We start from the raw sequence: 24,916 nt of genomic DNA, 5'->3' as shown, positions 1-24,916 counted from the left end.
CTTATCACGAGCCAACCAGTTTAGTTATCCAAGACATACCACAAGAGTGATGCTGCAAGCTGAAGAAAAACAAGCTAACTTACAGAAGGAATTTAACTTCTCAGGTTCAGAAAACAAGAAATGTTTCCGTAGCTTTGCAGATTCATCAGCTGAATTTCGCCACCCAAAATTAGACATTGCACTAAGTCTTAATTTCCCTGGTTTTCCTCCTGAACTCTGACTGTGGGACGAGTTAACTTGTTGCAAAGGTTTAGAACAAACTCTTTTCCAGAGACAACCAGCTGCCCGGCAGCCTGAGCTGGAGCTCGATGGGACGATTGGAGGATAACTGGTGGGAAAGTTGAGCTTCATCATGTTACACAAGCTCAACCGGTCTCACACTCAGTTCTTGGTAGTGTTCAGGAAGACTTTTTCCAAAGTGTAATTGTCACTAATGCATCTTACTGTTACCAACAGCTGAGATCAATGTCATGTTTCATCCAGAAACTCTTCTATTCTTCTCCAATATTTCCATCCTTTTGGCAGAGCTACTTCCAAACTGTGCTGAAAATACTCGCAAACAATATAAATATAAATGTTCAAATCTCTGGTTTCCAGAGGATTAACAAGCAATACTCCTACAAGAAAATGAGATATTCTAGCTTTCATTTCCTTCATGGGAAGCTTTCTAAAACTCCCTCCAGGTCTCAGTGATGCCATGTCTTTCTTTTAAAGCAAACATTTTCCAGAATAAATGACAATCCCTTTTACTTTTCTTCAAATGTCTTCTGTCACCGGTGCTCCTTACTTCCCTGGTAAACACACACAATGAGCACTTTGATTGGAGACACATTAAAACTATACATGTACTTCCTGTTTTATGCACATTTTCAAACTGCACATAAAAACTACAAACATCGACATTATAAGGTGGAAAAGTTGGACTTTGCTGGAAGAGTCCTGATATTTCTTTAACAACAGTGGATATAAAGCACATTTGTTTGCATTTGGAAACAACCTGGAGACTAAACTGTACCAGTGTGAGAAAACGGGAGAAATGTTGAAAGAGCAAGAAAGAAGGAATCTGGAGCTGCTTGTCCACACAATCGATTTTTGTTTGTTAAATAAATTATTATTCATGATTAATCTGAATTTGTAGAAAAATAGGGTGCTTAAAAATAACCTTTATGTTGCACATGTGGTACAAAAGGCAGAAATTCCACAGTTGTTTTTTGTAGAGTTTAAGACTGCCGTGAGATGTATGATAAGAAATAAGTTGTGAGAAGGCTTGCAGACTTCTCGGGCCACTAACTGATGCCCACAGCCACACTGACCCTAATGACACGCTACGAGCACCACTTACCAGGACCGGCCTGAGAAGTACCGACAGTGTGAAGCACTTTCAGACGACCGAGCTTCAACATTCAACATTTCCCTCGCCGAGCGTCCCCTTCTCTGTGCAGAAGTGCGGTTTGCTCCCAGAATTCCCAGCATTCTTGGGTGAGGAGGCATGTGAGGAGAAAGGAAGCGCTCTCCCAGCACCTGCTCCAAACACTCCCGGCCAGAAAACCCTGCTGATCGGGATCAGTCCTCCCGCCTGCTCCTCTTCTACCACACAAGATAAGAGAAGAGGCTTCCTGAGTTCAAATCTTTCTCCCTCCGAAGGCGTGACAGACGGATGGAGAACGCTGCATTTAAAACACTCTGAAGGTTTTCAAGTGTTTTCATCAGCCTCACAGTGTTTGGTGCGTGAAAGCAACAGCAGCTGAAGTTTTTGCTCTGAGAATAAAAGCCATGAAAGTCTCCCTGCATTTATCCTCACCGCTTTCTCATGTGTCTGCTATTCGTCTGCTTCGCCACTCGAGCCACTAAATGTCTGACTCAACATGTGCTCGGTCCCAAACACAAATCACGTGGGAGGTTTGGACACTAATATTTCAGCACGGTTGCCACGACCGGTTAAGTGCAGGTCTTTAACTGTACGTGGACTTCCAGGACTGAGGATGGAGGAGAGGAGTTCTCAGAAATGAATGTTGAACAAACACCTAAACTCTAAAAGTTACATCAGCACAACACAACAGGAAGCCCAAACCATGCAGACCGACTTCCAGCTGACGAGGTCGTTCCTGCCATTTAATGTGCAGCACCTTCAATCAGCAGGTCATTTATATCAACTTTAGTTTAGAGTAGAGGCTATTCTTGTTGTTGCTACTGTAAAGGACACAGTGCATTATGGGGCAGGCTGATAGTTCAACATTTCAGGAGGGGTGTGGCCAAGAATCTTTCCTTTTATTGATGAAACTGTCAATTATTTGCTCACCACAGTTTCTCAGAGTCTTGAGTGACATTTCAACCAGCCGTCCAGTCAAAGTCACATAACACATAATGACAGCAAATGCTCAAAACTGAGATCAGAGTCATATTTTGCATTTGATTCATATAACATTGAATAGTCTGCTAATCAGCGCAGCTTTATATTAATGACCAACATATAAACCAAGCACTGACTGTGGAAGTAGGTCATGGGACAAAGCTAGCATTTCCTGACAGAGTTTTTGTTTTGTGGTTCCTGCATTAACTATTCAGTTGTTTTCATTTTTAATGAATAAAAATCATGACCCATCTCTGCTTCATGATGGTGAGATCAGGGACTCGTTGCTCTTCTTGTGTCTTTATGACTCTGATTAAATGTTTGGACTCGTTTATATTGCAGAATGAATTTGGGTCGTTCTGCGAGATGATAACAATCAACCCACCCGAAGAACCTTTTGGACTCAGGAGAACTTCCTCCATCCATCCCATCACCAGGCGTTCATAAGGTGTGTTCGGTTGTGTGTTTGTGTTACGGCTGACGGATTAGCGACTCAATGAGCACAGAACGTCACCTGAAAGCCAAAATAACAGAAATATTTCATATTGGAGGCATCAATCTGCGACTGAGAGTCAGTTTAAAACTGTAAACGCAGCCAAAGCGCAGAAACCAGTGTTGCCAGCTTGGGTGTGATCACTGTTTATGAGAGCAACTCTTAAGAGCATCGCATGTTTTCTGTACTGGACTGAACACACATGGATACATGCCACTTTTAGACCTGCCAATAATACCCTCTGGAGAATATCATGGCGCTGGTCTGATGAAAGAGATCTCCAGTGAATGGAGACTGAAGGCTCCACAGATATGAAATACCGTTTCTGTTTAGTTGCAAAAATTATAATCGATAATAATTCCTCCAGCCTGAATAAACTACGGCTGTCTGAGGAAGGACACTCAAGTAAAACAGCGTATTCAAGTTTCTTCGGTGACTTCAGATTTTCAACTATGAAAAATAAACGTATGATAAATTTGAATATGTTTTATGACATTGCTGCTGTGTGCAAGTTCAATAACTGAACATGAATCTTCAAATCTGAAAACAAACACCTCGCTTCATCTTTAATACAACTGCTTGATACCAGTGTGTTGTTTCCTCTGGCTGCTCTGGGAGACATACTGGGACATGAGTAGGAGCACATGTTGGCCAGGCCGTCCAATATCAGAAGAAATAGCTGTGAAACTTATTTCCAGGTGGATGCTGCTGTAATGTAACCGAGTTTCTACGAGCGGCCTCCGGCTGAAGCTGACAGGAGACGTTTTGTGTGTTCCAGATGTTGTACTTGTGTTCCAGATGTTGTACTTGTGTTTCAGATGTTGTACTTGTGTTCCAGATGTTGTACTTGTGTTGCAGATGTTGTACTTGTGTTCCAGATGTTGTACTTGTGTTCCAGATGTTGTACTTGTGTTCCAGATGTTGTACTTGTGTTCCAGATGTTGTACTTGTGTTCCAGATGTTGTACTTGTGTTCCAGATGTTGTACTTGTGTTCCAGATGTTGTACTTGTGTTCCAGATGTTCTACCTGTGTTCCAGATGTTGTACTTGTGTTCCAGATGTTGTACTTGTGTTCCAGATGTTGTACTTGTGTTCCAGATGTTGTACTTGTGTTCCAGATGTTGTTTCTGTGTTCCAGATGTTATACTTGTGTTCCAGATGTTCTACTTGTGTTCCAGATGTTGTACTTGTGTTCCAGATGTTGTACTTGTTTTCCAGTTGTTCTACTTGTGTTACAGATGTTCTACTTGTGTTGCAGATGTTCTACTTGTGTTCCCGATGTTCCACTTGTTTTCCAGATGTTCTACTTGTGTTCCAGATTTTGCACTTGTGTTCCAGATGTTGTACTTGTGTTCCAGATGTTGTACTTGTGTTCCAGATGTTGTACTTGTGTTCCAGATGTTGTACTAGTTTTCCAGTGTTCCAGATGTTGTACTTGTGTTCCAGATGTTGTACTTGTGTTCCAGATGTTGTACTTGTGTTCCAGATGTTGTACTTGTGTTCCAGATGTTGTACTTGTGTTCCAGATGTTGTACTTGTGTTCCAGATGTTGTACTTGTGTTCCAGATGTTGTACTTGTGTTCCAGATGTTGTACTTGTGTTCCAGATGTTGTACTTGTGTTCCAGATGTTGTACTTGTGTTCCAGATGTTGTACTTGTGTTCCAGATGTTGTACTTGTGTTCCAGATGTTGTACTTGTGTTCCAGATGTTGTACTTGTGTTCCAGATGTTGTACTTGTGTTCCAGATGTTGTACTTGTGTTCCAGATGTTGTACTTGTGTTCCAGATGTTGTACTTCCAGATGTTCCAGATGTTGTACTTGTGTTCCAGATGTTGTACTTGTGTTCCAGATGTTGTACTTGTGTTCCAGATGTTGTACTTGTGTTCCAGATGTTGTACTTGTGTTCCAGATGTTGTACTTGTGTTCCAGATGTTGTACTTGTGTTCCAGATGTTGTACTTGTGTTCCAGATGTTGTACTTGTGTTCCAGATGTTCTACTTGTGTTCCAGATGTTGTACTTGTGTTCCAGATGTTGTACTTGTGTTCCAGATGTTGTACTTGTGTTCCAGATGTTGTACTTGTGTTCCAGATGTTGTACTTGTGATCCAGATGTTGTACTTGTGTTCCAGATGTTGTACTTGTGTTCCAGATGTTGTACTTGTGTTCCAGATGTTGTACTTGTGTTCCAGATGTTGTACTTGTGTTCCAGATGTTGTACTTGTGTTCCAGATGTTGTACTTGTGTTCCAGATGTTCTACTTGTGTTCCAGATGTTGTACTTGTGTTCCAGATGTTGTACTTGTGTTCCAGATGTTCTACTTGTGTTCCAGATGTTGTACTTGTGTTCCAGATGTTGTACTTGTGTTCCAGATGTTGTACTTGTGTTCCAGATGTTCTACTTGTGTTCCAGATGTTGTACTTGTGTTCCAGATGTTGTACTTGTGTTCCAGATGTTGTACTTGTGTTCCAGATGTTGTACTTGTGTTCCAGATGTTGTACTTGTGTTCCAGATGTTGTACTTGTGTTCCAGATGTTGTACTTGTGTTCCAGATGTTGTACTTGTGTTCCAGATGTTGTACTTGTGTTCCAGATGTTGTACTTGTGTTCCAGATGTTGTACTTGTGTTCCAGATGTTCCACCTGTGTTCCAGATGTTCTACTTGTCTTCCAGATGTCATACTTGTGTTCCAGATGTTGTTCTTGTGTTCCAAATGTTGTACTTGTGTTCCAGATGTTGTACTGGTGTTCCAGATGTTGTACTTGTTTTCCAGATGGTGTACTTGTGTCCCAGATGATGTTCTTGTGTTCCAGATGTTCTACTTGTGTTCCAGATGTTGTACTTGTGTTCCAGATGTTATACTTGTGTTCCAGATGTTCTACTTGTGTTCCAGATGTTCTACTTGTGTTCCAGATGTTCTACTTGTGTTCCAGATGTTCTACTTGTGTTCCAGATGTTGTTCTTGTGTTCCAGATGTTGTACTTGTGTTCCAGATGTTCTACTTGTGTTCCAGATGTTGTACTTGTGTTCCAGATGTTGTACTTGTGTTCCAGATGTTGTACTTGTGTTCCAGATGTTGTACTTGTGTTCCAGATGTTGTACTTGTGTTCCAGATGTTGTACTTGTGTTCCAGATGTTGTACCTGTGTTCCAGATGTTGTACTTGTGTTCCAGATGTTGTACTTGTGTTCCAGATGTTGTACTTGTGTTCCAGATGTTGTACTTGTGTTCCAGATGTTGTACTTGTGTTCCAGATGTTGTACTTGGTTTCCAGATGTTGTACTTGTGTTCCAGATGTTGTAACGGAGACGTTCCAGTTTGTCCTGCCACACCGCTCAGTCAGCAGCTGTTTGGATTCATATCATGTCCTTCCTCTAATATTATGCACCTCCAGACAGGAACACCTTAAAATACCTGCAGCATGACCAAACATGCATTTTGTTCACCTGTGCACATCTCTTGGTACGGTCCGTTCCTAAATGAGGACAAACTAAAAGGAGGACCAGAGATCCTGCCTCTGCCGGAGTCCTGCTGCTCCCCAGACACGAGACACAAAAACCTGCTTCAGGTTAAAGCTACAAGCTGAACCAACACGGTCAGGTTGTTTGAAGACTTTTACTGGCACTCGAATGAGTCAAACCAACAACTCAGCTGTAATGACGTCAGCAGTGAATCTGCTGCAGCTGATTGATGGTAATTATGGTAATAATTTGGTTATTATCCTCGACTTTGATTGCCGACGTCTACATTTTGGCAGAAGACAGCTTTCAGGAAACAGAGACGCCGTTCTGTGACATTTGTTGATGTTTGGAAAATGAAGGACCTGCTGTCTATATGCTGTGCTGCTGCCTATGAATCTGTGCTGAAAGTATTAACGACATAAACTAAGTTGTCTCAAACACAACTGTCTTTATTAACAAAACTAACTCCTCATTTTCAATCAGAGAGGCTCTGCTCCTGTTTTCATCTCCAAATAAAACTGGAGAAACAGGAAGTGACGGGGTTTGAGGGAAATGTGTTCTTCACATTAAAATGATGATTAAATGTTTGTGATCAAAGGAAGTGATTCCATATTACTGGATGTTAAATGAGTTTTGTCCACACGTCCAGTTGTCAGAGACGTCTCTTTGTTGGTTTCATCCAGCAGGTCTATGTGTTGAATGAACATGAATTAAACAGCATCTAAAGCTCTTATTTTGACAGCTGATGTCGTCCTTGTTTCTATATTCCAGTCACAGACGATTTTATGATTTTAACTTTTATCTCCACGGTTCTCTGAGTTCAATCAATACATATAAAAAGATGAGAACTAAAATATTTCTGTGATGTGCAACATTTATTATCACAGGAAGTGATTACATATTTATTAATTTTATCAGGCAGTGCTTAAAAAGAATAATTTTGCAATTTTATGCAAAAAACACACCTAAAGAATTATGTCGCAATTTTGAAGAAAATCTGCCCCAAAATCAAACATTTTTGATCGCAACAATCACACAAAAAACAGCTCAAAATCTTGGAGGGACTGAAGTATGTCACTACTGTAATATCTGAATAAATGTGAGATAAGTGGGTCAGTTTTTCTGGAGGAAAGTCATATTCTTTTACAGAAAATGAGGTTGAGACTGTTGGAGTCATTTCTACTCCGAAGGAAAACACCTTAAAAACAACAAGCAGCAATAAACCGAGAGAGAAGCGAAAAGAGGAATGAAGCTGTTAGCAGGCCGCGGACGCCGTTCAACCTTCTGCATGTCCTGGATCTCATCCACAGCCAGCAGTTCAGCTCCCGTCCCACAGAGGCGCTTCATCTGGGCTGCAGATGGCGTCGCAGACAACACTACCATCCACAGATGAACTGGTGTCGTCCTACGAGGGGAACTCCACGCAGTCGGCTCTGGACTGTTGTGGTGCCCTAAAATCAGCGCTCACGCTCGACTGGAAAATGTCTTATTGTCTCCATAAATATGATTCTGCGGCTGAATGACTGAACATTTCCACGGACGCGGAGAACAGGGATTATTTCTGTAATGGGGAGCTGCATCATTGTCCGTTCATTGAACAGCATCATGGTTGTTGTGTAGCATTGATTATTAGAGCACTAAAACATGGAGAAGCTGTATTGGAACAAATAGTCATTTATGGCGTAGCAGGGAAACGCTGGTGGACACAATACTCTCAAATATTAGTGTTGAAGTAACATATACTTTGTAATAACTTCTGGTTTTCAGTATTTTGCTTCTTGTAATGTAAAATTCCTATCATGTTGAATTATTAGAAAAGACTTTAATTTCTTGCCTCAACTATTTCGGTTTAATAAACTGAACAAGCTTACTGTTGCTCTGCCTGACTGCACAGAGCTGATAACGAGAACCTTCGTTAGTCTGCATGCCAACGTATGTCCCTCTGCATCCGAGTTACAACATTTTTTGTGAGCGTTGGTACGTGTGCATGTGCAGTTTCTCCATGGACGTGAGCACAGAGTGAACATCACATTTTGTGTAAAACTGTAAATAAGATGACATGTTTCAGAAAGTGTGAACGAATAATACGATGAGCCGGCGAGGTGTTCTGAGTGACGTTCACGTTTCAAGAGGGGGCGGAGCTTCACTGTTCAAGACCGAAGACGGCTCGTCAGGTCAGGAGACACCAGGTGGGTTTTCTTTGTGTCACCGTGAATTGGTCTCCCAGAGTCAGACTGTCAACACAGAGTTCCACTGGGACCTTCTGAGGCGTCTGAGGGGACACATTCACTGCGAACCACGTGAACTGTGGCGCCATGGCAACAGGCTTCTCCAACCTGACAACATGAAAATGACCTCGCAGAAACACAATCCACACCTACTCACCAGATTTGAGTCCCTGAGACTTTTTTCTGTTCCATAAAAATTTCCAATGAACTTTGATGTTTGCTCTCTGCTCAAGTTTCAGGAAAACGGGAAACTGCATGAGTGGTCACAAAAACGGGTTTAACTCGTTTAGCTGATGTTGATCAAGCAAAACAACTTTGAGTACTCATGAGCGTCCGTGAACATTCGTGCTGCGTTCACGTGCAACAGGAGCCCCAACGTTTTGTTTTGTTGTCCCCTTGTTGCTCAGAGGTTTATTCTTCTCTGTGACTGAGCCCGATGATGTTGAAGTGGTTCCAACAATGGGAGAGTTTCAGCGCACATAAAGTGGTGTATCGCAGTCAATGCTGATTGGTTAAAGGTCACTCCAATAGTTTCACATTTAACCTGAGGTCTCCGTCCATTAAGATGCAACCACAAGCCTGTCAATAATTCAGTGAATACGATATCAGTCTATGAATGAGCTCGAGTCAAGTCCAGTCTCACATTCACATGATCAACTGCAGACAGAATCTTTGAGCTCCACTTCACTCTGTAGTGAACTACTACAACTGAGGAGATAATCCTTGTCTCACTTATTACATATTGAATCTCCTTTGAAAACTATTTAAGACATTTAAATTTGTGACTTTGAAATCTTAAATTTATCAACTGTGTGAGCAAAAGCTGCAGATCAGACGGTGATAGTCAACAACAATATCCATGGAGAGCTGCAGAGGTTTCTACACCTCCACACTCATAGATGTGTTTATCCCAAACACAACCACATTCCTCTCAACTCTGATTCTACCAGTGCAGAGATTCTGCTTAAGGTACGGTCCTTAAAGCCGAGGGGCTTATGAGGGACACACAGGTCAAAGCAGCAATCTCACAGGTGTTGTGACATTCAGCTGTAAAGGTGCTGGGAGCAGCATTTCTGTGTCTGTATCTGTGTCTGGTAATTCCCCCCATCCATCAAACTCTGTCCACCCAGTTTGTGAAGCAAATCTCAGTCACACATGCCCAATCTAAAAAAAACTATATTAAAAAAAACTCCCTGATGACATCACCATTACATCATCAGGGTTACTGGCACGGACTTAACACAGCAGAAAATATGATGCAGCTGTTTTTAACATGGCAGGTAGGACGAACCAGGTCATCTGATCTGAAAATGGGTGGAGCGCCTCCTAAAATCACAACTTGTTCATCTTACTGCATGTTTAGACACAAAAAATATCAACTGAGTTAGTAGCTTGGAATCATCGACCTGTGCGAGCAGTGACACCCCCGGCCAGGCCGGGCGAGCAGTGACACCTGAAATTAGCAGCTGTGATGGTTGCAGCTCCAGATTCATGGCGCTGCTGGCGTGGGCCTCATCTGTCTGACTTGATGACATTATCACAAAACCGCACGCAGCTTTATAGCAGTGTTTTTGTTCTAGTTCTCCATGTCACCTCTGGGGGGCCCCGTGTCCCCCGATCTCACACACACACACACACACACACACACACACACACACAGAAATGAGACACAAACATTTCTACATTTCCCCCACCTTCATCTCTCTCTCGACCCTTTCTCTTTTTTTATCCTCTTTTCTCTCCCTTTTACTCACTCACTCACTCACTCTCAGTAGTAATGTTGGACTGCTGTCTAATGTATGCTAAGCTGCTGCTGCCATGGTAACCCCGGTGCAGGATTTAGACCCAGTCCAGGGCTGAGAGGGGCGGTGAGCAGAGGGGTAGGTGGAGCAGGGTGACAGTAATCTCCCCACCACCAACACCGTCCAGGGTAAAATAATAATGTAAGGCAGCACACATTTACAGAAGCACACACAACACCACTAATCCTCAGAGGGAATGAAGCCACACCAGCAGCACTGGAGGGGCGAGAGGCCACCGGATACCTGGCTGGACAGTAGGCAGCAGACATACGTGTCTTTCAGAGAAGGCTGTATCCCCGCCAGTCACAATGTCAGGCGACTAACAGAAGTAGTGAGGAAACGACAGCTACATGAGTCACAGCCTGAATTTCCATCTCTGATTGAACGATGTGTCAAAGGAGATCCCCGGGATGTTGGAGATTAGTCATACCTCACTGGCTGAGGGAAACAACTGTAATGTGGAGGAGGTAAGTGACCCAGCAGCACCTGCAAGCTGATGGGGGAGGGGGGGGGGCACATCGAGGAAGCCCTTCATCAACAAAGATTGATGAATGTTTGTCGTGTATGTTTATGAGCAGCAACGTTTGTCCTCAAACATCCCCGTCAGTGCATGTTGAAGGGATGCAGGTCGGTATGTGGTTTTGTGAATGCTTGAGGGAGGGCGTGTGTGTGTGTGTGTGTGTGTGTGTGTGTGTGTGTGTGTGTGTGTGTGTGTGTGTGTGTGTGTGTGTGTGTGTGTGTGTGTGTGTGCGTGCGTGCATGTGCGTGTGATGACAGTGCACGGGCATGTGGGTGTACAGCTGTAGGGATGACGTAACTGGATGAAAGCTGATTTCCCCCCACCCCACCACCCCCTCTCTGGTGGGGGCAGTGGTCTCTGGAGCAAGGAAATCTGAATGAGGGGTTTCCAGCAGTTACAGTTAGCAATAGCTCCAGTTGCTATGGGGGTTGATGGTGTGTGTGTGTGTGTGTGTGTGTGTGTGTGTGTGTGTGTGTGTGTGTGTGTGTGTGTGTGTGTGTGTGTGTGTGTGTGTGTGTGTGTGTGTGTGTGTGTGTGTGTGTGTGTGTGTGTGTTGAGGGGGGTAATAGGGGGTGGGATGGTGACTGTGCAAACTCACCCTATCGGATCAGCTACAGCGTTCAGGCACTTCTACTGCCCCCCCTCCCTGCCGCCGCATGCGCATACCCTGGTGTCATTTCTCCTTGAGGCATAGAGGTAGCCAAGTAACCCCCCTCCCTACCCCTCCAAAACAAATTCATCAGCACACACACACACACACACACACACACACACACACACACACACACACACACACACACACACACACACACACACACACACACACACACACACACACACACCAGATCCTCCAGCTGTCAAAATTAGGACTTCTTCCTCACATGCAGTGAGAGCAGCGATACAGAGGAGGACACACACATCCAGAGAGAGAGAGAGAGCATAGGAAGGTAGGCTTTGGTATGTGAGCAAACACCCGAGTCAGCCTCCCTCCCCTCCCCCTCCTCTCCCCACACACACATGTACGCACACACACAACCACACACTCTCCATGCCCCTTTCTCTAACTATAAACAAACTAGCATGCTTACCAAAGCACCACCTAAGGTGTGGTCCTTCTCCACACACACACACACACACACACACACACACACACACACACACACACACACACACACACACACACACACACACACACACACACACACACTCTTCGCTGTAATGCGGAGCGTTCGGGCGGTCTGGTCCTGAGGACGTCCCCCAGCCTGGCGCTGCTCTCTTACCTGTCCAGGATGTCATGGTTGGACGTGGCCGTGGCTCCCAGCAGTCCCAGTCCTGCACTCCCCACCGCTGCGGCAGCCCCGCTGCCTGCCTCCATGATACTGACTCACTGCAATGAGCAGCCTGCCAGAGAAGTGGAGCGGGAGGGGAGGGAGAGGGAGGGAGGGGAGGGAGAGGGAGGGAGGGGAGGGGGAGGATGTGAAGCGGTAGATCAGGAGGGAGAAAGACGAATGAGATAAAAAGAAATCACATGTAGCAGCAAGAGGGAGGATGAGGAGGAAAAAAGCAGAGGAAGAGAGGAGTGTGGGGAATAAAGAGAGAGACGGGGCTGTGAGGACGATGTGGGGTGGGGAGGGAACAGGGGTGGGGGGGGGGGAATAATTAATTACGTGTGTAGTCTGTAGATCAAATAAGTCATGAGCTGTGCAGGGAAGGATTTCCCTTTGGTGTGAACACATGGAGAGTCTGGCGCACACTTTCCAGCGTGAATCAACCTTCAAACATCCCCCCGCTGCCTCGCTGCTCGGTGGTGACGGAGCTCCACCAGATCCACGAGCTGTCCGAGCAGCTCAGTGCCGGTTTCATGTCATCAACTAGTCTCCTGCAGTTCCTCTCAAAACTTTAACAAATGGAGCACCGGACTAAAAACACAAGCTTGTCATGTAGTAGGAAACTCTACGAGGAGGTCAGTACTTCAGTACTCTGATGCTCAAACACAGTGGAGGATCTTTTCAACCAAAAGTTCCAGGAACTTTGATTTCCCAACAACTCGTGCAGCGCATTGAAGTTAATGTTTCCAGAGGAGGAAAATAATGATGGAGTGAAACAGTCTATAAAGAGTGGTGTTTGTGAACTGCTGTTCTGAAACCTTGAGTTCAGATTTTCTCCGTCGCCATCTTGATATTCTGGAGTTAGAAGTGACCATATTTGGCCGAACTGGGGAGAAAGGGGCGGATCTGACTGACAACCAGAGACATTACACCCCGCCCACAAGACACTGAAATGTTGTTAAATAGGGTCTTTTTTTTGTGTTTATTGTTGTCATTTCCTAGTTTGTGCAGAAGCCTACAGACAAAGTCAACACAGCTTGTTGTGTTTAGTCAATAAAAAACACGAATCCCCCTGTTTATTGTGTAACTATTTCACATCGAGTGTCTGCAGCAGGAGGAAAACACATCATTTGTCCTAACTGAAAGACAATGGGGGTGGACGGTGATGCAGTGATGTGTTGTACGATTGGGAGTTTTATTTTGAAAATTGACCGGATGCTCTTTGCTTTTCTCTGCCTGACTTCCTGCCCAGCTGATCTGCTCTGTTCTGTTCAGCTTGTTGCAATCTCAGGAAAATAACCTTAACTTTTAGTTCTTGCAAAAAAAAAGACCTCACGGAAGTGACTAATTAATCTGCTAATTTATTCTAGTAATTGTTTGGTCTGTAAAATGTCAGAAAATAGAAAAAAAAATAATCCCCTGTAGCTCAAAGTGATGTTTTCCAATGTTTCATTTAATCCGTCAGACAATAACAACAATATGATCAAATCCTCACATGTGTGAGGCTGAAACAAAACACTGCAGTCATTTAGAAACGCAGGAATAAATCACTGAATACGAGGGAAAGTCTCCTCTGGTCTCGCCTGGCGTCACTCTGAAGTACGCCGTGCTTTCAACACCACGTACGTTGTGTAAGTTTGATGTGACCGAGGTTACTTTGGGACGATGAACAGTGTCGTCATCAACCCACTGAATCATCCGTGCCTGTAATCACGGCGGAGAACATCCTCTCAGGTGTTATGGCTGTAACACCAGCGACCACACGGCAACGTCACGATGAAATCCTGATGTGAAGACATCAGCTGACAGAAATAGACGACAGCCACACAACAGGAACGACCCACTAAAACCAGGGAGGCCATACAGACGGAGTTCAGCCGCTGTGCTCCGTAATCCTAGGAGGACGAGAGGGATGCAGGGAGGTGGGAGGAGGAGGAGGAGGAGGAGAAGGAGGATCCTCACAGGCCACACTGAAGCAGCTGCTTCTACAGCTGAGACATAATCAAACATAATCCCCAGAGCTCCCTGGTGCCCACGGTGTGTGGTTTCACCAAAAAGTGCACCACACGCTGTCTTTTAAAAGACGTAGAGAGAAACAGAAGTCATCTGTTCTTTAATACCAACGTATGACTGCGAGCAGGAATCAGGTAGAAATGCTGGAGTTCAACATGTCAAAGAAAGTTTGTCATTAAAAGTGATTCGGTGATCTTTGTTCTAAAAACACCAGGAGTTTGAATCATGATGAGCGTCAACCTTCCTCTGACCTTTGACCCTTTGACCGGTAGAAGAAGTAAGTCTATTCAGAGAGATGATCAACTTCAGCGGCTCCACAGTTCATCTTGGTTCATCTATTCAAATCAGCACAGTATTGACCTGGCGGCCGCAGCACAAGGCCATATATTGACTGCTGCGCACGCGCGCGCGCGCGCACACACACACACACACACACACACACACACACACACACACACACACACACACACACACACACACACACACACACACACACACACACACACACGTTGAAAGTCATCTCATGTCCCGGGCTGCTCAGGAATCACACACAAACACAGCCGAACCCCCCCAACATTAATTGGATGGTTTTGTGCGTCGCCGCCCGGCTGCATATTCGCTGGCCGTGGAAATACTACTGCGTGCAGAGAGAATAAAGTGTGTGCATTAGTTTAAGGAGGTTGAGTTTGTGTATGCCAAGCAGGCAGCCAGGCAGAGCGAAGCAGCCAGAGCTTCCCGCAAATACCTGATGCAGCAGAAAAGCCATAAAATGGCCGACCTTGAGCGAGGACGGAGCCTCGGCTCATCTCGGAGGAGATTAAAAATCGAGACTGAACAGAAAACGTTGTCACTTATCAGGACGGCAGATAAAGTTCAGTCACAGCCGTCACAGAGGTAATTAAAGCCAAAAGATTTGATGACTTATTGTTCTGTGATGGCCTGCCTATTAGCTGCGTTAGCTGTGAGATGCTAACGTTTACAGGTAAGCAGCCAGGTACAGCAACAGCATGTCCACCTCTGCTCCTCAGTCCAACCAAAGTTACTGTGTTTGCCTTTTGTAGGTCGGTATAATGAAACACATTACTTTTAGCTGTCGACTCAAACTATAATACAAAAGACTAACGATCGGAAAAGAGAGGCGGTTATTGTTTTAACGCAGATTCTTTAGTCTCCGTGAACTCTGGTTCAGAAGCTGATTTAGCTGCTGGACCTGCTGCGTCTTCTGTTGCTGTATCTCGTCCAGTGATGTCCGCTGGAGTGAAAAACTTACTGACATTTATGAACGTTAATGCTGAAGAGTCTTTATCATGAGTGGGTTAAAGATTACTCGGCTCACTCAGCCTGAATTTGTGAAAAGTAACTGGACAGTGACGTGTGTGTATCAACCACACTCAACGACTGTTTATAAAAGTGTTCGTAGCTTGGTAACTGTACACAACAAAGATGCCCGAGTTGTACCCTCAAAATGCTCAAATTGCGACAAAATGAGACTCAACAGCACTTTTACTTCCTCTTCATAAAAGTCACATGACTACAATTCGACTGAAATTACTACACATTTTAGTCAAAGGACTACGACAAAAACTAAATCAGCTGGTTAAACTAACGTCATAAAATAATGTATTCCTTGGAGCTGGTTACTGCGTCTCTTCACTCGACTGCAGTACAAACATGTTCGTCAACGAGAAATCAATACCAGCAAGGCCACGAAGACACAGCAGCTACCAGCGTCTGCTCTGACAAGACCTCGCGTCCGTCTGTGATGAGTCCTACAGGTGAAGAGTTACTCCGGCGTCTGTGGTTTCATACTCAGAGATTAAAGAAAAAGCAGTTTAAAGTGGAGATACATCACTCGACCCAAAAAAACTGAAGTTGTGTGTCTTGATGTTGGAATATATTGATTGTCTGACCTTAATTTGGGGAGTATATATTACTATTAGTCCGTTCCTCAAAGAAACCACAATCTTACGATCGCAGTAATTAACGCAAATTAAAGAAAACGCCACAATATTTGCAGGAGCTTGCAATTTATTTTGTATAATTCCCGTGATTTTTCTGCAAAAAAATGTCATCTTCATAATCTGTGCTGAAAGTATTAACGACATAAACTAAGTTGTCTCAAACACAACTGTCTTTATTAACAAAACTAACTCCTCATTTTCAATCAGAGAGGCTCTGCTCCTGTTTTCATCTCCAAATAAAACTGGAGAAACAGGAAGTGACGGGTTTGAGGGAAATGTGTTCTTCACATTAAAATGATGATTAAATGTTTGTGATCAAAGGAAGTGATTCCATATTACTGGATGTTAAATGAGTTTTCTCCACACGTCCAGTTGTCAGAGACGTCTCTTTGTTGGTTTCATCCAGCAGGTCTATGTGTTGAATGAACATGAATTAAACAGCATCTAAAGCTCTTATTTTGACAGCTGATGTCGTCCTTGTTTCTATATTCCAGTCACAGACGATTTTATGATTTTAACTTTTATCTCCACCGTTCTCTGAGTTCAATCAATACATATAAAAAGATGAGAACTAAAATATTTCTGTGATGTGCAACAGGATTATTATCACAGGAGGTGATTATACATGTATTGCTGGATCAGGCAGTGCTTAAAGAAAACCCCATTTTTCCTTCTCGACTTGCCATTTTTTCTAATTCCTGCAATTTTACGCAAAAACGTACTTAAAACTCAGAAGATTACATCGACATTTTGGAGAAAATCCTCCACCATCAAACATTTTTGATCGCAACAATCACAAAAGAAACCTGCAAAATCCTGGAGGGACTCATTAGTGATCCGCCAGCAGTGCAAAAAGACTAAAAGTTATGATTTAATAATTCATCAGTTAACCCGTTACCCACTAAATTCAATACAACAGCAGGACCTCACAGAGCAAATGTAATGTGCTGCATTTATTGTCCTACTTTCATTTTTTTTTTTAAATGATAAGCAAAAAAAGTTCAATCAGTTCATGTGTTGCTCAATCTGTACAGCTGTTAGTATTTTGTTCTGCATGTTTATCAAATATAAAGTGATGTGTCCACTACACTGAGTCAGCTGTGGCCGCCTGCCAGGCTGAAATTCAATCGTCTGGGCTTAATCAAGCCTTATTCATCACTATATTGCAGCTGTCATTCAGTTTCCTGTACATTAATGTCACAGAAAGAGCCACGCTGCGTTCTGCTGTTCATTTACAGCAGGAAGCGTCAGTGGGGTAAAATGACTGCCTGTGATTTGTGGTTTCATGCGGAGGTAAGACATTTAAAATGTTGATTATAGCAGCAAAGTTCACTCACAGTATCAAAAGTTTCTCTAAACACAGATTGAGACATTTAAAGAACCTTTAGTTTATATGTCAGCTGATATAAAACACTGCGTGAAAGAAACAAGAAGGACTGATGTTACAGTTTATGTAAAACAATGAACTTTAAAGAGCAACTTGTAGGCTGGATTCTTCCACTAAATTTGTACTTAATATTTCTCGGAAATGACCGTCTCAAAAGATAAATGTGTAATTTGATGTAAAATGGGAAATAAAGGCAGATTTTCAGATGAAAAAACAGGAATTCTGACGTCACATGAGGAACTCGTCTGGGTCGTAGTGCACTGCGAGAGATAGTTCACGGGAAGATGGCTGGAGAAGGAAAAGTTCAAGTCACCTGTAATTCACCAATAAATTCAGCCAATAACTGCTGCGATATTTCAGTGGAAACCAAAGTGGAGGATCAATGAGGAGACAACGCTGACATCCATCGAGCCGTGTCATCACTAGCGTGTCACCAAACACAACACGGTGTGTGTGTGTGTGTGTGTGTGTGTGTGTGTGTGTGTGTGTGTGTGTGTGTGTGTGTGTGTGTGTGTGTGTGTGTGTGTGTGTGTGTGTGTGTGTGTGTGTGTGTGTGTGTGTGTGTGTGTGTGTGTGTGTGTGTGTGTGTGTGTGTGTGTGTGTGTGTGTGTGTGTGTGTGTGTGTGTGTGTGTGTGTGTGTGTGTGTGTGTGTGTGTGTGTGTGTGTGTGTGTGTGTGTGTGTGTGTGTGTGTGTGTGTGTGTGTGTGTGTGTGTGTGTGTGTGTGTGTGTGTGTGTGTGTGTGTGTGTGTGTGTGTGTGTGTGTGTGTGTGTGTGTGTGTGTGTGTGTGTGTGTGTGTGTGTGTGTGTGTGTGTGTGTGTGTGTGTGTGTGTGTGTGTGTGTGTGTGTGTGTGTGTGTGTGTGTGTGTGTGTGTGTGTGTGTGTGTGTGTGTGTGTGTGTGTGTGTGTGTGTGTGTCTGCAGTCAGTCTCCTGCTGTGACCTCCTCCACCTCCAACGTGCCCAGAATGATAAACCTCCACCCATCCAGCCAAGCCGTCTCCCACATGAGAAAGAACGGACCATTCAAAACATATTGATGTGCAAATTAGCCAATGATGTCAACGTGGGAGCCCGTCTGGACCGGTCCAACAGCATTCATCTTTTCTCCGGTGGTTCTGAAAGCCCAACACCAGCTGCATGCAGACGTCCCACAGTGTCTGAGCTGGACGGAAGAACTGCAACTTGTAAAAGCTTGTTCTGATGAAATATCAAGAGGGCATTAAATCACAGCGGAGTTTCTCCAAAACAAACTTCATTTACCAGCTGACACAACAACAGCTTGAGCAGCACGCAGACTTCATTCACATAACGGTGTGTCGGACCGAGTCAAAACAATACTGGTGTTTCTCTCTCTCCACTGCATCCACACGGTCAGTAGTGATTAAAAGTATCTTTGCAAATTCAGGTTGGTCTTTGTTTTCCTGTCTGACAGCCTCCGTCCTGCTTCAGTCAAACATAGACGCCCATCTTCAGCGCTGTGGAGCGCTCTGAAGTCAGCAGAGGATAAATTTGGACATCTCAAAAATGTACGTGGTGTTGTCCTCGACGTCAAGCGTCTGCTGAAGGATGAAACACATGGAACATCTTGGAGAATCCCTCCGCGCAGATAAAAGTCCTGTTTATAACTTTAATTCCTCACAAAAAACGTGTAATTGTTTGATTATAAAATGTGCTATTGAAACTGATAATAACAATAACACAAATACTAATAATAATGAAATACTTCTGAGACTGTTGTCATACCGTTGCAACTCCAGCTGCTCCTGTTCTTCAGACTCCTTCCTCCACATCCTGCTTCAGAAACCACTTTGAGGAAACCGTCTTCAGATCGAATTATCTACAGAAACCATCCTCAGCGTCTCTTCTGAGGTTCCCTTTAACTCCTCCATGTCTCCGTCGCACATCCACATCTACCCTCACAGGCAGTGCTTTTTTTGTTTAATGAGGCTACAGCTGCTCTCAATGCTGCTTTAATTGTGCCAAACCTCATTCTGCATAACTGCTTCGACACCTTGAAGCCGTCAGCAGCGGTGTTCAGGTGAGCGGTGAGAGGAGAAATGTTCCCGTACCGCCGGTTTAAAGGGCACGATGTCACGAGCAGCTGGCAGGAATCCCAGCGGAGGTTCAGCAACCTGTATCTAACAAAGAGCTAATGGATGTGCTCACAGTCTCACGCGCTTCATTTTCTATTCAAGCAGCAGCGCAGCAAGTAGCAGGGCTGCCTGCTGATTAGAGAGAAACTGTTCAGAAAGGTCACTCGGCACAACTCAAAAGGTCACCGGTTCGATCCCTGAGAGAGTCATCTGCTCTGTCCAAGTGTCCTTGAGCAAAAAAAAACAACCTCCAAGCAAATAAAGACTTTAACCGCAACCGCTCGAGTACCCCAACGTGTAAGCGTGTTCACAGTCACATGCAACACGATCACGTCTATGATTTGACCCCCAGTGTGCAGCAAAGCGACTTCATGACGGTGCGACTGAGCAACCTGCAGCAGAACCTGGGTTAAGTGGACGGGGAGGCGTCGCCTTCAGGTAGAAACCATCTGAGCTTCTCTCGAACTCGCCACATACAGTACGTCTGCAGCTCATGACAGATGTAAGACTACGGAGAGGCAGAAATATTACGTTATCACCGATGTGGAAATATCTTACAAACGAGACGCCTGAGACGTTTGTTCGGCGGCTGAAGTTCGCCTTCTTCAAGGTGTTGCAACTTAAATGTGCGGATACGAGTCGTCCACCAACTCCACTAAATCAACAGCGCTTCAAAAACAGGTCAGGCTGTAACACCGAGCAGTTCTCTGACTGACAGCAGCCAATGTTTGTCGAAAGGCAACACGGGTTTTTAACTTTGAGCTTTTCTTGTTATTACTGAACTGCATTCAAATCTACAGAAAACATTCTGGCTTCATTCAAATCAGAATTTTCAATGATTCTGAGACCCGACGCAGGTTGTTGAGGATTACAAGCTGCCATGCTGCTATTCTGGAAAAAAATAAATCTGTGTCGTGATTGAACTGACAAAAGGAGATTCAACACGGGAGCTTTTCAATTGAGTACAATTGACTACATTTAAAGGGGAAGCTTTACGTATTATGATCTTTCTTAAGGATGTCAACGGCACAACTAACAATCTCAAAGCTGGTGTTGAGGCAGACCTACAGGAATACTTATTTCAGTTTGGTTTGAAAAAAGGGGTGAAAGAAAAGAGTCTCTCCAAATTTGCAGGTATGTTTTACAGCTTCGTTGCTGTCGGATCCTCGGTCAGTCCCTGAGTTACTGTGACTGTTACCAGACTTTCACACCAGAAGGAAGCAATCACATAGTTTGAGTGAGGTTGAATTGAATTACCTACAGACGTGGAACAGGAGGTACATCAAGGCTGCTCCTCATGCAGCTGTTTAGAAAAAGTCCCACTGAAAACAATAGATTTTCCTCTGTGCAACAAAATGCCTGCGTGTTTGCTTAGAAACTCCCGTTATGGCTAACGGGAGTTTAGTGCGCTGGCATGCGGTCGAGTCTCGGGAGACGCAGCAGAGGATTTGACAAACCAGACTAGATTTTGGTTAGCGTCAGGAAAGCTAATCTCCCAGGCAGCAGCACATGTCAGGTTGCGGGCGGTCATGAGAACAACAACAACAACAACAACAAGCAACAACAACAACAAGCAGCCTATCCTAGCTAACTGTGGGCGGAGCCAAGGCACACCCTGCAGGTCGCCAACACAAACAAGACAGACAACCATCCACAGCAAGTCATTCAAACCATTATTACCAGTATTGTTTGTGAACAGCTGCTTCTGTTGTTAGCCTGATGAAACCAATCTGTTGCTCTCAGCTTCAGTTTCCTGTCGGAGCAGTGAATTATGGTCTGGTTCCCCACCACCTTCACGCAGGCCAGCAGCAGCTCATCGAGGCTAACGGAGCGACAGCTCATGAACCGACGGCGCTGCTCACAACGTTAGAAGCTACGATCGCTGCCGTTCACTCGGTCAGCAGCGTTCACGCGTGATAGCACATCGGTGTGCAGCTGTTTTTTTTTATTTTGATAAAAGTTGATATTGAAATGAATTAATTTGGTTCATTGATTTTTTTTTGTGTGTGTGTATTATATCTGCTACTGAGTTCTCTGCAAAAGACCAACAGCAGTTTTATAAAGAACAAATTCTTCCTCTTACAAATGAAAAGTTAAACTTATGAATGCACCATTGTTCAGTCATTACCACAACATCGAAATATTAAAACATCGTGAAACACATCGACGAGTAGAAATGACTGAAAGTCAGCAAACTGTCTCAGTGATGTCACAGAAATATCAACCTCAACTTTTCTGATGTTCATACCGGACCAACTAAGACTGTGGAGTTCACCGAACCGGCCCAGATGCATCTTACTGTCTGCAAATGAAACTTCCAGTTGTTACAAAGATGTTATTCCTTTCTTCTTTACAGCGTCTGCAGGGTGGAATATTTGAAGTGAAATGACTTCATGAGGCTGAACTGTCCCCCCGGTGAGGCTGACCTCATCTGACCGACAGTCAGATCACCGCTGGAGATAAACGGACACTAAAGTGTGAGTCAGGTCTGGAGATGAGTTCATTAAAATGGAATTATGAGCTCAGTAAAAGTGCCTCAACCCACAGAGAAAGGTCTGCACGGGACCGTCAGAAACACACCAACCCTCTTTCTGAGTTCAGACTGTTGTCCGGCAGGAGATATGAGCCACAGTCAGCTTAGATTTGGTGGCTTTTTGAAATACACCCATGCAAGCAGAATCTAATGCACGAAGCAGGCAAAGCGCAGACGAGAGATGAACGACCTTGAAGCCGATTTAGATGCTTCTGTGTAGAGCCGGCTAATAAAACGTGATAATTAGCGGGCTGAAATCTGATAAGGCGCCCACTCGGTGAGCACAGCACACCACGGGGCGAAGACGCTCAGTGAATTAGCAGAGAAGATAACAGAATACAAAGTGAGATGTGATCTAAATTACAGAGTTAAAGAAGGAGCAGACAGGAGAGGCAGAAACAGGAGTGACTGCATGGATCTGTGCTCTAATGATGCAACAGCAGTGAGCTTATTTCCTCTGTCGTCTTCAGCTCGACAGAATAAGCAAAACTCAATTTCTAAAACTGTCAGTCTTTTTAATTACTCTTGATGTGCTTTTGTCGTTCTTCTTCATCTGTTTCGGTTTTTACATTCACACGGTGCAGCGGATATGAGAGGCGTGTTTGAAGAAGGAACAAAACACAAGGTGCACTTTGAGGTGATAAGACCTCCTTCAGTTTAAAACATCTCCAACCTGAAGCAGCAGAACTGAGAATCAACAACAGAACCAGGGCAGGTTTTTATGTTCCTATTAGCAGTCGCCCTCCATATCTTAACTTGGGCAACTATTAAAAACGACACCAAAGAGAGGTCCCGGGGACGAACCGGAGCGTTCACAGGTTGGTATGTGTGTGCAAAGATGACAAAAGGGTCCATTTTAATGAGAATGGGAAGAACAGCTAACATCCGACAACCTCTTCACTGTCTCAGGTGTGACGAAGCAAAGCGCAACGCTCGGTGCAGAATGTGCTGACAGCGTGTTTTTATCAGCAGAGGATCCTGTTTACTGTAAACGGTCGCCGTGTTGCTCTCCTGCAGCACAAAAACACAACTTCCTGGCACACGGAAACAGAAATCTGAGTGGAAATCAGTTGGGAAAAATAAAAGAAGAGCATTTCTAAATGTGATCAAGGTCGTAGTGCAACCGTACACTAATATAATAAAAATCAACACTACTGCCACAGAAACAGCAGGCTGTCCGTCGGTGAGGCCGAGAGGGTTTTCTCTCTGCTGTTCCACTTTCAGGCCGCTTAACGCACGTTGCACACAAATACATACACAGTAAACACATCAAGTATAATGACCTACGAGCCAATGTATGTCTCCAGTCCCCGTTTGATTCATCGTCACTTGACGTGTTCTTCATATGAGGCAGCAGGTAGACTGGGACGTCCACTAAGGTCACAGAGCACAATTTAGAGTTTGGTCATATTCAGACATCTATAAAACGTGTGTACGAAGTAGGACGTTTTATCAGAAGGCGCTCCATTAATCTGACATAAATAAATAAATGAAGAAGGCAAAGGAAGTCTTCACAGAGAGAAGTACTCACAAAGCAACGTCTTCAAATTATGTTGACTGTGATTCAGGCCTTCAAAAGGCCTCATCAAGTGCAATAATACAAATGTTAACTATTCAACCAGGCCTGTCGTCCTATAGTCGCTCCACAGCTTTCCAGGACACTATACTTTAGCTGCAGTGTTTACTTGGCAGCAGCTTTACATTCAAATCAGTCCAGAACCAAAGCAGATAAGAGAAGGAGAGCGGAGCCCTGACGTCAGAGCTACAGCCTGCTGTGGAATAATGGACACATATCACCGGAGAGGAGAGGTGCAACAGAGGGCACCCGACCCCCAGGCGGGCACGCTGACTCATGGTGACAAGCGCTAATAAATAAGTGATTTATCAGGGAACCTTCGACATAAATCTCCTGGAAAGCTGTCCTGGAAATGCTGCTCGGTTGAGCCCAAACTAATCCTCGGTCCACGCGGAGCATCTCTCCTGTCAATTATCTCTGACAGCGTTTGCAACAGCAGAAAGAAATGCTCGACTCAAACCCGCGGCTCACTGATTGGATGCATCTCTGCATGTCTTGTCTTCATTACCTTCCCTCTTGCTCTGATTAATGAGGCAAGGACGGCTCGCCGCTGCTCCACCCCGTCAGCAGAAGTCCATCACTGACCGGGCGCTCACACCAGGAGAGATAAAAATGCAGCGTTTTCTGGGAGCGTGCTTCAGTCCATTAGTCTCACACACTTCATTTATATGATGACTACCGACGCCAACGGTAAACATACAAAGCAGCTCAATCAATCAGGTGCAGACTGACATCTACGGCTTCATTTCAAACGACTCAAATCCAGACTTCACATGCAACTAAAGACACGTTAGCCACATGCAAATCCGACTTCGCCTTCTCCGGTCCAAGTGCGCCAAAAATCGGCAACAAAAGCAGCAGAAGGAGAATTTGTGCTATCTTGTGCTTGCAGCTCTCTAGAAGCTCACAAACTCTGGGAAACTATTCCTCAGAGTGTTCCAAGGAAGTCAGTGAGCGCTGACGGCCGTCCAAATCCACAACTTATCAAGTCCACACGGAGCCTCGAGGGGATATTTGTGGACTGAGTCGGGTTGGCTCGAAGACTTCACTCGGAAAATTGCTCCAAATGTCATATGAATGTGACAGTGTAAATCAATAAATAAATCAAATGTACGATAAAGTATTTATTTTTGCTTTTTTTAAATGTTTGTTTTTGATTACTGCTGGACAGTCA

General features: G+C 44.3%; 1 protein-coding gene across 1 annotated transcript in view; it reads right to left on the bottom strand.

The window, feature by feature from the left end:
- arhgap32b (Rho GTPase activating protein 32b) overlaps positions 1 to 24,916 on the bottom strand; it is a 100,076-nt gene that overhangs the window by 63,758 nt on the left and 11,402 nt on the right. The window contains exon 2 of the mRNA XM_069723737.1: positions 12,131 to 12,456. Within this exon, the coding sequence (XP_069579838.1) occupies positions 12,131 to 12,225 (95 nt within the window). The 5' untranslated portion in view covers positions 12,226 to 12,456. The remainder of the gene's footprint in view (positions 1 to 12,130; positions 12,457 to 24,916) is intronic.

This window comes from Brachyistius frenatus, unplaced genomic scaffold (genome assembly GCF_029030835.1).
Source record: "Brachyistius frenatus isolate BFR_SWC_R1_liver_20210118 unplaced genomic scaffold, ASM2903083v1 Contig_343, whole genome shotgun sequence".
Taxonomy (NCBI): domain Eukaryota; kingdom Metazoa; phylum Chordata; class Actinopteri; family Embiotocidae; genus Brachyistius; species Brachyistius frenatus.
The sequence above is the reverse complement of the archived record's forward strand: the minus strand, read 5'-3'. Positions and strand labels throughout refer to the sequence as shown.